The sequence below is a fragment of the Neopelma chrysocephalum genome, unplaced genomic scaffold (assembly GCF_003984885.1).
Source record: "Neopelma chrysocephalum unplaced genomic scaffold, ASM398488v2 Primary Assembly neopelma1_74, whole genome shotgun sequence".
Taxonomy (NCBI): domain Eukaryota; kingdom Metazoa; phylum Chordata; class Aves; order Passeriformes; family Pipridae; genus Neopelma; species Neopelma chrysocephalum.
The window spans coordinates 3,939,313-3,953,891 of record NW_020897735.1 but is presented as its reverse complement, the minus strand read 5'-3'; the positions used below and the strand labels follow the sequence as shown (position 1 = coordinate 3,953,891).

The 14,579-nt window shown below is 42.8% G+C and overlaps 1 protein-coding gene across 5 annotated transcripts in view; it reads left to right on the top strand.

The window, feature by feature from the left end:
* Positions 1-3,447: 3,447 nt before the first annotated feature.
* The window catches only part of CDK5RAP2 (CDK5 regulatory subunit associated protein 2), a 73,130-nt gene continuing 61,998 nt past the window's right edge, over positions 3,448-14,579 (top strand). For all 5 annotated transcript variants that reach the window (XM_027687678.1, XM_027687676.1, XM_027687679.1 and 2 more), the window contains exons 1-8: positions 3,448-3,584; positions 3,741-3,808; positions 5,743-5,810; positions 9,585-9,695; positions 10,214-10,290; positions 11,069-11,189; positions 13,004-13,155; positions 14,097-14,259. In XM_027687678.1, the coding sequence (XP_027543479.1) occupies positions 3,532-3,584; positions 3,741-3,808; positions 5,743-5,810; positions 9,585-9,695; positions 10,214-10,290; positions 11,069-11,189; positions 13,004-13,155; positions 14,097-14,259 (813 nt within the window). In that variant the 5' untranslated portion in view covers positions 3,448-3,531. The remainder of the gene's footprint in view (positions 3,585-3,740; positions 3,809-5,742; positions 5,811-9,584; positions 9,696-10,213; positions 10,291-11,068; positions 11,190-13,003; positions 13,156-14,096; positions 14,260-14,579) is intronic.

Genomic DNA, 14,579 nt, shown 5'->3' with positions numbered 1-14,579 from the left:
GTATCTATGCCACTTGGATTTTTGCATCTGTGGTTTTGTTCATTGAAGTTCAGCAGGAGTCTTTCCAATGACAGAAAGGATTGAATCTGATCTCATCCTAGTAATGATATTTGTTCCAAGAGAATTATTCCTTCATTACAGCCCTGTATGTGAGATGAGAACCAAGGCACAAAAATGCTTTTTAACATCAGATATCCATAAGTACAGTTGACATCCTGTGTCGGATAATCCAGCTAAAAAATGAGTCCTCTGGTCTCTTGTGTCTGCTGTGAACCATCCCAGCCCTCAGCTGCTCACACTGACATGTTTGAGATCTCCACAGTCAGTGTCTGTTCTGCCACTGTTTTCTGTATCATTCGCACGGGCACATTTTGTCAGAGATGTGAGTCATTAACAACAAAACCCTCCGAGCAAAGCTAGAAATGGGATGAGGATATTGGATCAGATTTTTCTTCATGACCACAAATGTCTTTCAAAGGCCGTTTCTGCTATAGATACTCAGAAATCCACATGTGTGGCGTCAGTAGTTTTGAACACTTCAGGGAGTGTCTGTGGAAAAGTTGTGTTTCTGTCTCACTTGGCAGCATTAAAAAATTAATTTATTTGCAAATACAACTGCTAAAGGCTCAGCTTTTCTGCTGAAAGCTGTGTCTGACTCTGCAGCCCTTATTAAGCAAAGAACTTGGAGAGGTAAGGCTTCATAAACTAAGCGAGCACTTGGTTTTAAGTGTTCACTCAAATGTTTAGCTGAGCCAGAGCTATATAAGTAAGGGCCACAGCGGTGAAATTCCAGGGAGTTTATTGGGACCTGATTTGCATTAGCAGAGCAGTTGGACTGTGGATGACTTAAGTTAGGAAGAATCTTGCTGTGAGCTGTGAGAGGAGGAGGCAGAACTGAGAGCTGAACCAGGTCCCCAGAGTGGGGAGTGAGAGCAGGAGGGTGAGGAGGACCTGTGTTTAGCTGATGGTGACATCCACCCTCCTTGTGCCACCACAGCCCAGCACAGTGAGCAGCTGGCTCTTGTCCTGCTCCAGGGCAGCTTGTGCACAACTCATCCCTACACTACACTCACCATAGGTACTTCCTTCCCAGACTCTCTTTAGGGACTCTCTTCCTGAGGTGGGAAGGACCTCGGGCTTCCTTGAGAAGGAGGGAAGTTCCAACACAGCTTCTTGGCATGAGGATTTAGTGTAATCTCCCCAAATGTGCTGCTGCTAATTAAGCTAAGGTTAAACAACATTAAGCAGATTATCAGAAGGCAAGTTGTTAACTGCTTCTAAACGCATTTCCCAGGCCTTTCTGCCCCTCTCAGCTTCCTGGTGCTGCTGCAGGTTTCAAAACATTGTGCAGTGCAGTAACCCAGGGAAATTTCCCATCCTATCTGTTTGTGTATACATAGACTTATAAAATCCTGGAATGGTTTGGGCTGGAAGTCCCAACCCCCATGGGCAGGGACACCTTCCACTAGACCAGGTTGCTCAGGGCCCCATCCAGCCTGGCCTTGAACACTTCCAGGGAAGATAGACATGGATATATCTCTATATATCCATATCTTTATCCATTGGACAAACACTTCATGAGCAATAAACTTCACAAGGAGGGCCCTCCTGATTTCTTTTTGAATAAAGGATGTTCGACATGGACTGTGGCTCTGCAGACAGAGGTGCTGTGTGTGCCCACAGCAAATGAGCAGAGAGTGGTTTGCTCTGTACATGTGGCTTATGGACACTGATTTAAAGACATGCATCAAATACGTCACACCTCACCAAAACCTTAAACAAGAGCAAATTGGTATCATCCTCTCAATGAATGGACTCATTAATTTTATGAAGAGCTGCTTTGTAAAGAAGGGAAGCCACATTTCAGCCTGGCTGGTCAGGTCTGGTGCCATATGGCAGATGTGAACATAACTTCATCTTGGCAGAGGTCACTGCGGAAGGGTCCCAGTCACATAAGGTGACCAGTGTGTCCCAAGGTCTGCCATGGGGGAGTTGAAGGGACCAAACATCCCTTGGGGTCACCAGAACCCAAAGGCAAAGCGTGAGGCATGTCCAATTGGACGGAAGATGGGATTAAGAGCTTAGTTGTGCTGAGTAGTACCTGGCGTTTCCTGTCAGTCTGGGGGCTCTGACAGCTGCTCCATCCTGCACTTGTACTCGTAAAGCTGAAAGGATGAAGCAGGGATGGGAAGCCCACCATGACCCTGCACACCCAGAGCTGCAGGGGCTGCTGCCACCCGCCTGGGGCATTTGACAGGTGACAGCATCAGTCTGTTCTGAACAGTAAGATGGTGCAGGTGCATGGAGGAAACGGAGCTCACTGGGCACCAGGACAACTGGGGATGATAAACTCACAGAATTACTGTGGCCCATGGTCAGCCCTTGTCTGTGGCTGATTTCCTGGCCGGGTAAAAGTCCCTTTGAGACAGCCCAGAGGATGGAGAGTGAAACCTGACACAGTGAGTGAAACCTGAGACAGTGGTACTGAAGAGGAAACCAAATCTGGAAGAGGAAACCAAATCTAAGGCACACGGTTACTCCCGTGGGTGAGGTGAGTGTCCCGCTGGGACGGATGGAGCTTCCTCGTCTTACACGGAACACTGAGAGCCAGTCCCAGCACGGTGACACTGTAAATATTGCAGGGAAATATTTCAGCCCTACACACAAACAGCTCCCAAATAATGAATTCAAAAGGAGGGCAAGCAGGATGGGCAGCAAGGGGTGTCTGGAGCTCCACTGGCTCGGCAGGGTCACCATGGCCATGCCCTCGGGGACACGGTGTAGGAGGGGACACCACAGCATTTAATCCAGTTTAGCGTTTCCAGCTGTCAATATTCTGAAATGTTCAACGTAATCGCATTTTCCGCCCCCAAAAAGCGGGAGAGCCGACGTGCTTAGACCTTTGCTTTACAAAAAAAAAACCCAAAACCAAAAAACAAACAACAAACCCAGATTGTCTTAAAATGAGCCCGCATGGATGCTGACAGCAGCTGGCTTCGCCCCTGCCAGCTCCGGAGAGCAGCGATTAGAATTTGGAATTAAAGCGTCATTATTTCTCCCGCCAAGCCTGATGACGGCTTGGCGCTGCGGGGGGAACATGGAAACCATCAGCTCCAGCGGCTCTGCCAGACCCGGCAGGAGCCCGGGGCCGTGGCGCATCCCTGCAAAAGCCTCTTCCAAAGGGGTATTTTTTGGAGCGGGGCCCGGGGAGCGGCGGGGGTCGCTCTCGGGCTCCTTCCCTCACTCAACATGGCGCCCGCCGGCTCCCTCCCCCTTTGCCCATCTGGCACCCGCCCCGCTCTGCCCTCAGCCGACATGGCGCCTTGCCCGCCCACCTTCGCCCGCTGCCCGCAACAAACATGGCGGCTCCCATTCAGTTTCTATAGTGCCCGCCCTCTACGCGCCCCCTCGGCGGCTTCAGCGGCTTCAGCTCTGCCGACGCAAAGATGGCGGCGGCGATTGCGGGCGTTTGAATTCCAGGGAAGCCGCCAAACCCTCGCACAAAGGCGGCGGGAGCCGCGGGAGCGTCCCATGGATTCGCTGCCGGGGGAGGACCCCACGCTGCCGCTGGCGCTGGAGGGCAGGTACGGCGAGTGCTGCGCGGCGGGGGCTGCGCTGGGGCGCGGGGCTGGGCCCGCCGGCCGCGGGGTCAGCGGGACGAGCCCCTCCGGCGTTCGGCTCTCAGCGCTCTCCTCCTCCTCCTTCTCCTCCTTTTCCTCCTTCTCCTCCTCCTTCCCCAGCGCCAGCGCCTCCCAGCTGCCGGACATCTCCCGCGGGGACCCCCAGCCCGGCCCGCCCGGCGGACAAGGTAAGGCTGGGTCGCTGTCGGGAGCCCGCCCGGGCTCGGTGCTCGAACCTTGCGGGACAAAACCTCAGCCCCGCGGGAAAAAGAAAGGGGCAAAAATATGGCTTTTACGTGATGTGTTTTTGTGTAAGCGAAGGGTTTTTAGGGCCAGCGGCTGCTGCCGTCGCTGCCGTGAGCTCCGCTGCTCGCGGTCATTGCGGCTCGCAGCCTTACATAAGACGATCAGCGATTTTGTGGAGCGCGTACTTAAAATGCTTGGAATATCCAGGCGGGCGATGCTGCCCGGCTGTGCTCTGCTCGCTGTGCATCCTCCGCTTCTCAGTTCGGCTGTTCGGTTCCCGCCTGCCTGAAGATCTAGACCCGGTGTCTCGGCTTTTAGCTGGTCGTGCATTAAGAAACCTTCCTGTCCAGTTCCTCTTGAACAGGAGCTGTAATTCTGTGCATTTTTCTGTATGATGACCGTAGAATTACAGACTGGTTTGGGTTGGAAGAGAACCTTAAAGATCATCTCATTCCACCCCCTGTCATGGGCAGGGACACCTTCCACTAGCCCAGGTTGCTCCAAGCCCCGTCCAACCTGGCCTTGGACACTTCCAGGGATGGGGCAGCCACAGCTTCTCTGGGCAACCTGTGCCAGGGCCTCACCACCCTCACAGGGAAGAATTTTTTCCGAATCTCTACTCTAACCCTGCCCTCTGTCAGTTTAAAGCCCTTCCCCTTTTGTCCTGTCACTCCAGGTCCTTATGAAAAGCTTGTCTTGTAGCTCCATCAGGTATGCCAGGTGCCATGTAACTGTTCATCCTCAGGTGTGGGAGACTTGCTTGAAACACTTATTTTAAAGTAAAATGTCTGGACAATACTGGTTTGAAACCTCCCGCCTCTGTTGTTTACTACCCTGTGCTCTGTTAGGGTCAATTTCAGGTGTCTGTTTTGGTTTTCTTTATGAATGTGTTTCTTTATGAATGCATTGACTTCCTTTATGAATGGCTGACTTCATGGTATAGGTGAAGTAGTAACTGAACCTAAGACAAATCAAATTAGATGGTTTACCAGGAAGTTATATTTACTCGCAGAAGGAAGCAAATATAAATTACTTACTCGTGCTGCAAAATAATGTTGCTCTATTGTGCAACTGCTCAAGGAAAGCTGCCTTGTGAAACTAATTAGACTTTCAAGATGTGAAAACCACTGGCTCTTTGAGTAACTTTTAAGACTGCTCTACACAGCTGCATAACAATTTTGGAAGTGATTTAAATGAAATATTTTCTTTTAGTTAGTATGAGAGTCAGTCTGAGTCCCCAGCTATATCTTCTTTATATTTAAGATGATGTAAGTTCTACATGTTTTATACATTGTCATTATTCTGATTGGAAGTTTACTCTCTCAGATTTGAGTGGAAATAAGTTATGCAGCCCTGTTAAATGTGGCTGCTGCAGAATGTGTGTGCAAACAGAACTTGTAGGTTCAGGAGGGATTAAATTTTAGGAATGTAAATCCTGGCCATTTCCTTTGTTTGTCTTTTCCCTCAGTCTAAGGTTTAGGCCTGTCCTGTGACCAGTGAGATACTGAGAGACTTGAATTGCTTTCTAGTAAATTAATGAGAATTAATTTAATATGGGATTCCTCTGTAGTTGCTCTGAGGGCTTATTCTTGTGAGTGCACCTCACATAGCCTAATTTCAGTGTATATCATGGTTTAAATGGGTGATGCTGGAATTTGGGAGCTTAAGTGTTAGCTTATTGTGATCAGAAAGAAATCTAGATACTACTTAGTACAACTAACATGTGATGTAAACAAGGGGCAAAGCATCGCCTCCCTTGCTTCCCAAAAGGTGTTCTACTTTTATTATGTTTAGATTAGTGTAGACCTTTGCCAAATTAAAGCTTTGCTATAGGGATTCTGCTGTCTGAACTTGTTCTGTCTTTTTAAATGTCTAGTGTTGCCAGATGTGGCAGAAGACACAGTCTCACCAACTCGAGCTCGGACCATGAAGGACTATGAAAATGTAAGCAGACTTTTAATATAGGACTCGGTGACAGATTTATGGCCAAGATATTCCCAGCATGCTGCCTGAAGTGTTGCCTCTTGGGGTCAGGTTTGTAGTTGGTGTCGGCTGACACACATCTGTTGGAGGTGTGACCAGGTGGATGTCCCTGGCTGTGCTTTGAACCTCCGTTTCTTAAGTGTTGCTTCCAAAACCGAGGCAGGAACTTGTTGAGAGCAGCCAACTGCTGCGCTGAAGTTGTGAAACAAAAATTGGCACCCTCTGCTCAAAAGTTCCTGCAAATCACCACAAGCACCAGAGCTTGGTTTGCACATCTGCTGTTGATTTATTTCAGGGAGGCATCAAGTTTATTTTCATTTAGGCTAGTGCAGGATTTGGCTTTTTAATTCATTGGCTGCAGCATGATGCCTTTTATTATAACTACGTACCAGAGTGCTGAGAATACTTCTGTTGTAAAGGTCTAGTGTCATTGTGACAGTTTTGTAGGCAAAATTATTTTGGCACTCACTAGAATATAAAGGAAAACATTAGGTTTTTAAAAATATATTAATTGTATTAGTTGTTTAAATTGAATAAGTTTGTATCTACTGAACGATGGTTTGATTGGGGTGTAGCTGTGTTGCAGGACAACTTCCCTGTTAAATGTTTTACACTTTTTTTAACTCTAGTTCTTACTGTGAGAAGAAGCTGTAGAGGGGAAAGCAACCTAGAATATTTGAGATGACTGCTGCAGATAAAGGCTGTGGCTGCTGGTTTTGGGCTGTGTTAAGTGTCTGCAGTTTCAGGGCATTGCTGTAGCTGCTGTTATCTTTTGTGGCATTGTTTTTGAAATGAGTGCTTCTTCTAAACTCTTTCAGTTTCTCGTGGCCTTATATCCCCCTGAGGGGAAACTATGCTCTTTGCTCAGAATTTAAAGCTTGTTTTGGAAAGCCTTGGTGAAGGATGTTTTTTTACAATCTGTATCTATTTCTCTTTCTCTTTTGTCTGCTGGGGTAGGCAGACGCTGCCTTGGCATTAGGATGGGCTTAAAATCTTTTACTGTGATACATCCCAAAGACCTCAGTCTAGGTTATACATTCTGCAAGTGGGTTATTGTCTGCAGGGTTCTTTTGCATGGGGGGAAAAAGTTTTAGCAGGGAGGAAAAATCATGTTATGTAGGGAGAAAGGCCACAGGTCTGTCATCCTGGTGTCTGCAGACCCCTCATGTTAAACTGAGCTGTTAAACTTCTCATGGGATAAGAACTTTTATGGATGCCAGCAGTATAATGAATCTCAGAGATCCATTCAAGTAAAGGAAGAAGAATCCATTAAACACAGAGATATTTCTATAAATGTTATTTATTTAGGACATGAGAAGGATGTAGTTAAAACAGTGTCTTAAAAAGAGTGGCTTTGGCCTTGCAGCTCAGAGGGAGCAGGATGGATGTAATGGGCTAAAAGGTGGATCCATGTAGGAAAGGTCCTTTTATGTTTAGACTTGGAGAAGGTGCTGAGCTGGAAAATGTTAGAGGTACACATTTTTGAATTATTTATGGTGTCTCACTTCCTTGCAATATAGAAGGAACCACCTTGTGATAGAAAACATGATTACATGGGCGAAGTGAAAGAATCTCTAATTGAGGACCTAGTTATGTGTTATTAGGTGCTCATGGATAGAAAGAGTGATGGGTATTAAGGTGGGGAACTGAGTAATAGTAATTGTGGGTTTTTTCTTGTCTCTCCAAACCCACTTAGAGTTTTACTGTCTTGTAAAAAGGCCTCTGCTGGTGAAAACTGTGTTGTGCTGTGAAACCACAGTCACTGCTGACAGATCCATTTGGCATGAAAGTGGCTCTGTGCAGGCTGGGAAAGGAGCTAATCTGAGTTAGGATTTGCTGCCATGCTGTCCATGGTGTGGATTGTTTTGTGTAGTGTGTATATCATTGTATTGGGTTTTACTCCTTTTTTCAAATACAGAAATCAAAATGCATAAAGGAATTAAAACTTAGTCTTCAAATGCATAAACTGAGAGAGTTGCCATTAAAATCTCTTTGCAGTGTGAACTTGCTCACATTATACATCTTGTCTTTTATTAAGCAATAACTTTTTAGATGTAGTCTGCCTGAATTAACTTTCATCTGAGAAACAACATCAGAGACACATTTGTTTCACTTCTTGGTTTATGGTTGCATAGTCTGTTTTATTTGCCTTTTGAAAATATTGCCCTTAAACTCTTTGGTTTATTTCTGTTGCCACTGAAATACATGTGACTAAAATCATGGTATGCTGAGTTCTTTTGACATTATTTTTTCCTTTTGACTCAGAAATATATTGACTGTGTGGAGACTAACTAGAAGTTCAACTTCTATAAATTCAGAGTGTCTTTGTTGCTTGGACTTTTTCTGAATGAGCAGAGACTGTTAGGAATGATCTACTGACAAGGTGTGGGAATGAGCCACAAAGTTTATGTAGTCAGCTGGATTTTCAGTTGCTTGGATGATATTCACTTGTGTGAATAATGACAAGGCATCTTGCTGGGCAGGGATTGTTAAACTGAAGAATTGTTTGCAGATGCAGGTTCTGAGTGCAGTTACAGAAAGTAATCTTAGGTTTCACAAGCCAAATATTTTAGAAATTGTATCGCTAATAATTCTTACAAATGACACTGTACAGTTCTGGAAAAGCCTACATAAATATTTTATTAGTAGCTCTGTAACATATTAGATTTCCATTTGCTGAAAGCATCTGGCAGGGGACACGAGTCTTATTTGAGTGAATGTTTTATGCTTAGCCTCTTAAAAAAATTTAGAGGGAGACTCCTTTCTTTAATGAAACCATCAACCATGTTACTGCTTCTACAAGGAAGGTTAAAAATGATAAGCAATTTTTTTCTCTGAAGAATTGCACTATGAAATATGGGATGGGATAAAGGTTTTATTGGTGTTCGATTGGGCTTATGTGCCTTGTGTGCTTGTGGCTGTTCTTCCCATGAATAAGATTACCTTGGTCCCATGAATGAGGCTTCCTTCCCAGGCTTTTCCTTAGAAAATATTTGTTTCAACATAATGTCTTATATTTTCTTCAAGTTCCATCTTATAGAAGAATTGCCTACTATTTTTAAAAACTTTTTTTGGATACTTTTTTTGTCAAGTCAGTCAATGTTTTAAAGAAGGAATATTCTAAAGAGCACTGTCTGCACTACAGCTTGTATTATATATTTTTAAACAGTACTGTTTTGTAGTTGTTATTTGCTTAAGTGCTGTGCAGGGCTAAAAATAAACACAAAATGTTATCATAAATGATAACGTCTTGGACAAACACGCAACGTTTATGTGTGTGCCAACATGGCTGCATGTCTTAAAACCAAACTAAAAGACAAATCTCAAAACATTTAGAAGGGATAGGCTGGAGTGGGATTTCTTCTTGTTCAGGTGAGAAATGGAGTTGGGGAAAAAATGTTATGGCTGAGATGGTGGGAGAACATTATGTTCTGTGCTTTGGGCTGAAGCTGTAGGAGACAGAAACCTGTTGAAAGGCTTGGGGTATTTATAGCTCTGTGGGTGACACAGTCTTAGAGGGAAGGATGTTTATTTGGACTTGGGTGTCATATGGTGCAATTAACACCTTCACAATTTAATATATATGTGTATGTGTATCATCTACATGTTTAATTATGTCCCGTGGGTTGGATTCCAGTATTGCACTGTGGAGAGCAAAACCAAATTCTGTAGTAGTTTTTACTCTTCATTTGAAACACATCACATAATTTGCTCATTTTCTTTCTTATTTCACAGCAAATCACTGATCTGAAAAAAGAAAACTTCAACCTGAAGCTTCGTATCTATTTCCTGGAGGAGCGAATGCAGCAGAAGTTTGATGGTCCCACTGAAGAAATATATAAAATTGTATGCATTTAGATTAATTTCATAGTACTGTGTATCTTTTTGAAGAGTTTGTTTTGTGGGGAGGTTGCCTATTCCACTTAACTTTTGAGTCTTTTTTTGTTTTGTTTTTGGAAATGGCATCTGTCAGCTTCCAGGGCAAGGAGTTCTTTGTACAATTACATCAGGAGAGGTTTTCTCAGGCTATAACAAAATAATTCGAAAATTGTTAAAAACCTCTATAGCTGATGCAATCAGGTTTTTCAAGGAAAAGAAAATTTCTTGTGTCTTCAAGAACAAACATGCATGGAAGCCCTAGAAATTCCCAAGTTGAGGTGCAGGACTCCCCATTAGAGCAGTTAAGTGAATCCTTAATACTTTCTGAGATTTCTGAAAGGCTTGAACCTTGCAAAATATGTCTTTTAGAAGCTGAAATGTCTCTATACTTTTCTTACCCTAATGACACTTTACATTTGCTGGTCCAAGCAACAATTAATCTACACATTGCCAATAACTTTTGGGTTTTCATTCTCTTGCTGTAGAACATTGAGCTGAAAGTTGAGGTAGAAAGTCTGAAGCGTGAACTGCAGGAGAGAGAGAAACTACTCATCAAGGCCTAGTAAGTACCAGAATATTTCTGGATGTCCATTACTTGGACTTGTTTCTATTTGTTTTTTTCCTAATCCTTTAGGAACAGGAGGATTTACAGTAGTATTTTAAGGGTACTTATCTATAAATGTCTGGTTCAAAACTAATCCGGGCTGGCAATGACTGACAGCTGTTGGCTGCTCCATGGGCCTCAGTTGCAATGGAATTTTCTTTGTTTTCCTGAGGACCAGACCAATTTTTGTTTGGTCTTTCCAGGTGGATCAAGGGATATTGCTGGGCTTTGAAGGGAACCTTGCACAAGGTCAAAATAGCAAGTGAAATTTAGGGATCAGTAATATACAAGAGGTCATCCTGTGTTTAGTAAGGAAACACTACCTGTTATTCTCTCACAAGGCATTAGCAAATACTGAAAAGGCAGCTGGAGAGATCTCAGCAGCTGCATGTCTTCAGTTTATTCCAGTGCTGCTTCCTGTAGAAAATACAACTCTGCTGAAGGCTTGATACTGTATTTGGAAACTTTAAAAATACAAAGGAAATATTTCACTTTTTCATCATACATATAAAATGCTTCTTTATCTGCTGTGACAAGGCTTGTGTGTGGAACTCTCAGACTATACCACCCAAATTGCCATATTGTCTGTGGATGTTTGTATTTAACCTTGAAGTGACAAGCAGGTACAGATACAATGGAAGATGCTTGAGCATAATCCATCAGCACTTGATGGATGGCACTTGAAATGTTTTCCACTTTGATATGCAATGGGATCTCTTGTGTAACTGCCTTTCAGCAAGGCAGTTGAAAGCTTGGCCCAGGGTGGTGATGCTGAAGTGCAGCGTGTGAAAGAGGCACAAAAGAAGATGCAAGAGATGGAAGAGATGCTGACTGGCAGAATAAAACTTCTGGAAGAGGTGAGTGACCAAAGCTGAAGGAATAGTAAAGAATCAGTGCTGTCTTTGTAGTGTTGTCTCATATTTGATATCATGACCTACCTATATCTTTGGGTTTTTTTTAATTCCCCACTGTCTGTAGTTGAGACAATTTATTCCTGTATTTATAGTTGAGCCATCACTGATATCTTTACAGGAGAACTGCTTCGTGTTTCCTCATTTTTTGTGTAAAGGCAAAAAAAAAATTCTTTGTATGAATAACATGCTTCCTCCAAGCAAGGAGAAGTTCAGTTCCTTACTAAGAACAAATCTGATATTGAATAGTCTGTGCTGGAAATGTTTGTGCCAAGTTCTAGAAATACAGAAGCTTGTGGTTGGTTTGCATCATTAACTGTCTACACTTCTTTGGAGAAGTGGGATTTTGTGGCTGTGTTTGTGAGGGGGATCCATGTCTGGTGCTCTTTCTGAAAGTAGAAATAGCACAAGTGGGTTAATTCCAATATTTGCTTTTCCATCTTTAAAGAATGAACTGATCAAGGAACATACTAGAAGCAAACTCCTGATCATATTTTTCTGTCAGGATCACAGAATCCTGAGTTGTAAAGATCATCCAAGTCCATTTGAGCAGTGAGCTCCTTCAGGGAGGAGGGGATCTCTGTGACCTTTTCTTCTCTTTAATGGAACTGGAATTTCTGAAAGCATTCTTTGTACTGTTTGATTGGTAGAGAAGTTCCTAAATTACTTCCTCTGTACCAAACCAGCCAGTCAGACTGGTGTTCTCAGATCTGACAGGTAGAAGGGCAAATATTCCAATCTTGTGGAGATGGAGTATTTTCTGTAGCCTGGAGATAGTGTTGGCCTCTGACATTAATTTTAGTATTCTTATGAATGCAAACACTGCAGTGTGGTGTTAGTCACTGGTTTTCTCAGCACATGTAATTATACAGATCCAGGTAATGCTAACAAGGATTAATTTCCTTCAGAGTTCTTGATTGACAGATGAATGTTGACACAACAGCTTTTGAGGAGAGGGGTTGAGTGGGGAAGTTCAGTGGTGAAGGAGCTTTTCCTCCCCCTCCCCCAGAGAGATTATTTTTAGTTTGTATCTGAAGGGGAATTACTTATTAGGCTACAAGGGGGCTTTTATTTCATAGAAAGCAAAATTGGGTGAGCACAGCAGGGAAGCCTACAATATAAAAATGAAGATCTGAAACAAATTTGATGTAGTGTAAGGCAAGTATAGTTTTTTTTTTTTTGGTGTTCCCTGTCTCTGTGAGTTGGGTCACCCAGAGGAAGTTGGCTGGAATCTCTGGGTCTTATCTCCATTTCCTTTGCTGTTCAAGAGAAAAATGTCTGGTTCATACTTTATCAATTCTTGCAAAATATTATAAATGATGTTGGGAAGAGTTCCAATTAGCTACAGTGAGCCTGGGAATATTAATTTTATTGAATAAAAAAGCCCTTCTTTAACCTCTTTAATTTAAGTGTAGCAATTTATTATGATAGAGGGAGGACAGTGAGACAAAACCAAATTATAATAGCTAAATCTAAAACCATAGCATAGGGGCACTTTTTTCCAGTTCTGCTATCAGTTAGGATATTTCTTTTATTTCTTTGAAACAAATTTCCCTTCTTTCTGTGCCACAGAAAATGGATTAATCTTGAAAATGCAGCTGCAGAGTTCAGAAGCATTTGTAAAGCCATTGAAATACTTGGTAAAAGGTCCTAAATTAAACATCCTGACATATGTTTGGTAGGAAAAAAACTTCAATATGTGAAAAATTTCATGAGCATTTTGCTCTTATAAGCATCAGGATTGTGTGCTTTGATTACAGAACCTTAAAGCTGCCCAAGAAGATGTGGAAAAAGCCGTGGCAATGACAGAGAAGGAGAAAGCTCTGAGAATGGCAGCTGAGCAGAAACTTTCTTCAATTATGAATGCCCCTGCCAAGGATGTGGATATGGTTACAGCAGCTGAGAAAGACAGGTCAGAACCGTTGCCAGTGATGTTTCTGACTACTGGAATTCTTTATTGTGAAAGTGTGAAGAGCTGACATGGGTTTAGGTTTTAATAGTTTGGTCCTACCCTGGGATACAGAAGTGTTGCTGACCATCTTACCTGCTCAGCTGGGACATGAGTGGCAACACAGCAACCAGTTCACATGCTACATGTAGCAAAGTCATCTTTAAAGGTTGTCTGAAAGTGTAAAAGGATCAGGATGCTTGAGACACGAGCGTGTCCTACATTAAAGCATCTTTGTAACTTTGACTCACCTCCTGCTCGCTGCTTTCTTGAGCTGTTGCTCAAGAGAACAGCCCTTGGTGTTCATGTCGTGGTGTTTGTGTGCTCTCAATCCCAGTGATGTGCCTGGTGAGGGTGGTAAATTTAATGGGAAGAGAAACACTGTGTTTGAGCTTTGTGGGTTCGATTGTTCTTTGCAAAGTACCGGTTGTGGGTTTTTTTTGGCTGGTAGCTGGTAAGGTGTGTAAGTTGTTCAATAACTTTAGATGGGGAAAGTGTATAAACCCAAATCTCAGTAGTCTGGAGGATTGTTTTTGCTTTTATTTTAGATGTGTAAGGTAAACTACATGTGGTGTTTTGTTGGCAGAGAAAGGGAATAGCTTGGTAAGGTTTTTATCTAAAGGATAATGTAACTAAATAATGACTTTAAATGTTGACATCTGAAGTGATACTGGAGGAAAATAAGAATGAGCACTTTGCAAATAGCTCAACCCAGTTTGCTTGCTTTAAAGTTACATCTCTTTTTGTGTTTCTCTGGAGGGAGAAGGAGTTGTGAAAGTCCTCCCCTAAATTTTACAGGTATTGTCTGGAGTCTCCACCTAGGCAAGTTGTCTGCAAGATTTACTACAATGACTGAATTGGTGGTAAATGATGCAAGATTAATATTAAAAATCTTATCATTTTAGACTTATAGAGCAACTGAATCTGTCACTGAAGAGTAAAGAAGCTCTAATTCAATACCTCGAAGAGGAAAAGTCTAAGAGTGGATCTTATGATGGGAACTTGTCACCAGAAAAAATCAGAGAACTTACCATTGCTTTGAGGCATGAAAAGGATAGTGAGATAGAGGTGAGGAAACTGCTTGAACAGTTACATGTTATAAATCTTTAGGGGTAGGACTTTAAAGGTTTTGTGCATGACAGTATGCGAGTGACCTAAGCCGATTTTTAAAAATATTATTTCCTCCTTGCTTCTCCATTTCCTTACCATTCATTGGTTATACTGTGGTTTGGGGGGCAATATTCATCTTTATTATCCATTCATTCAGTGAGAGGTTGTGTTTCCTATTGCCTTTATGCCTGTGTTATAGATACTGTGCAATTGCTTTACAGAAGTACATATTAAAGAAATACTAGATGTTAATAGATCCCTCACTAGATGACATAACT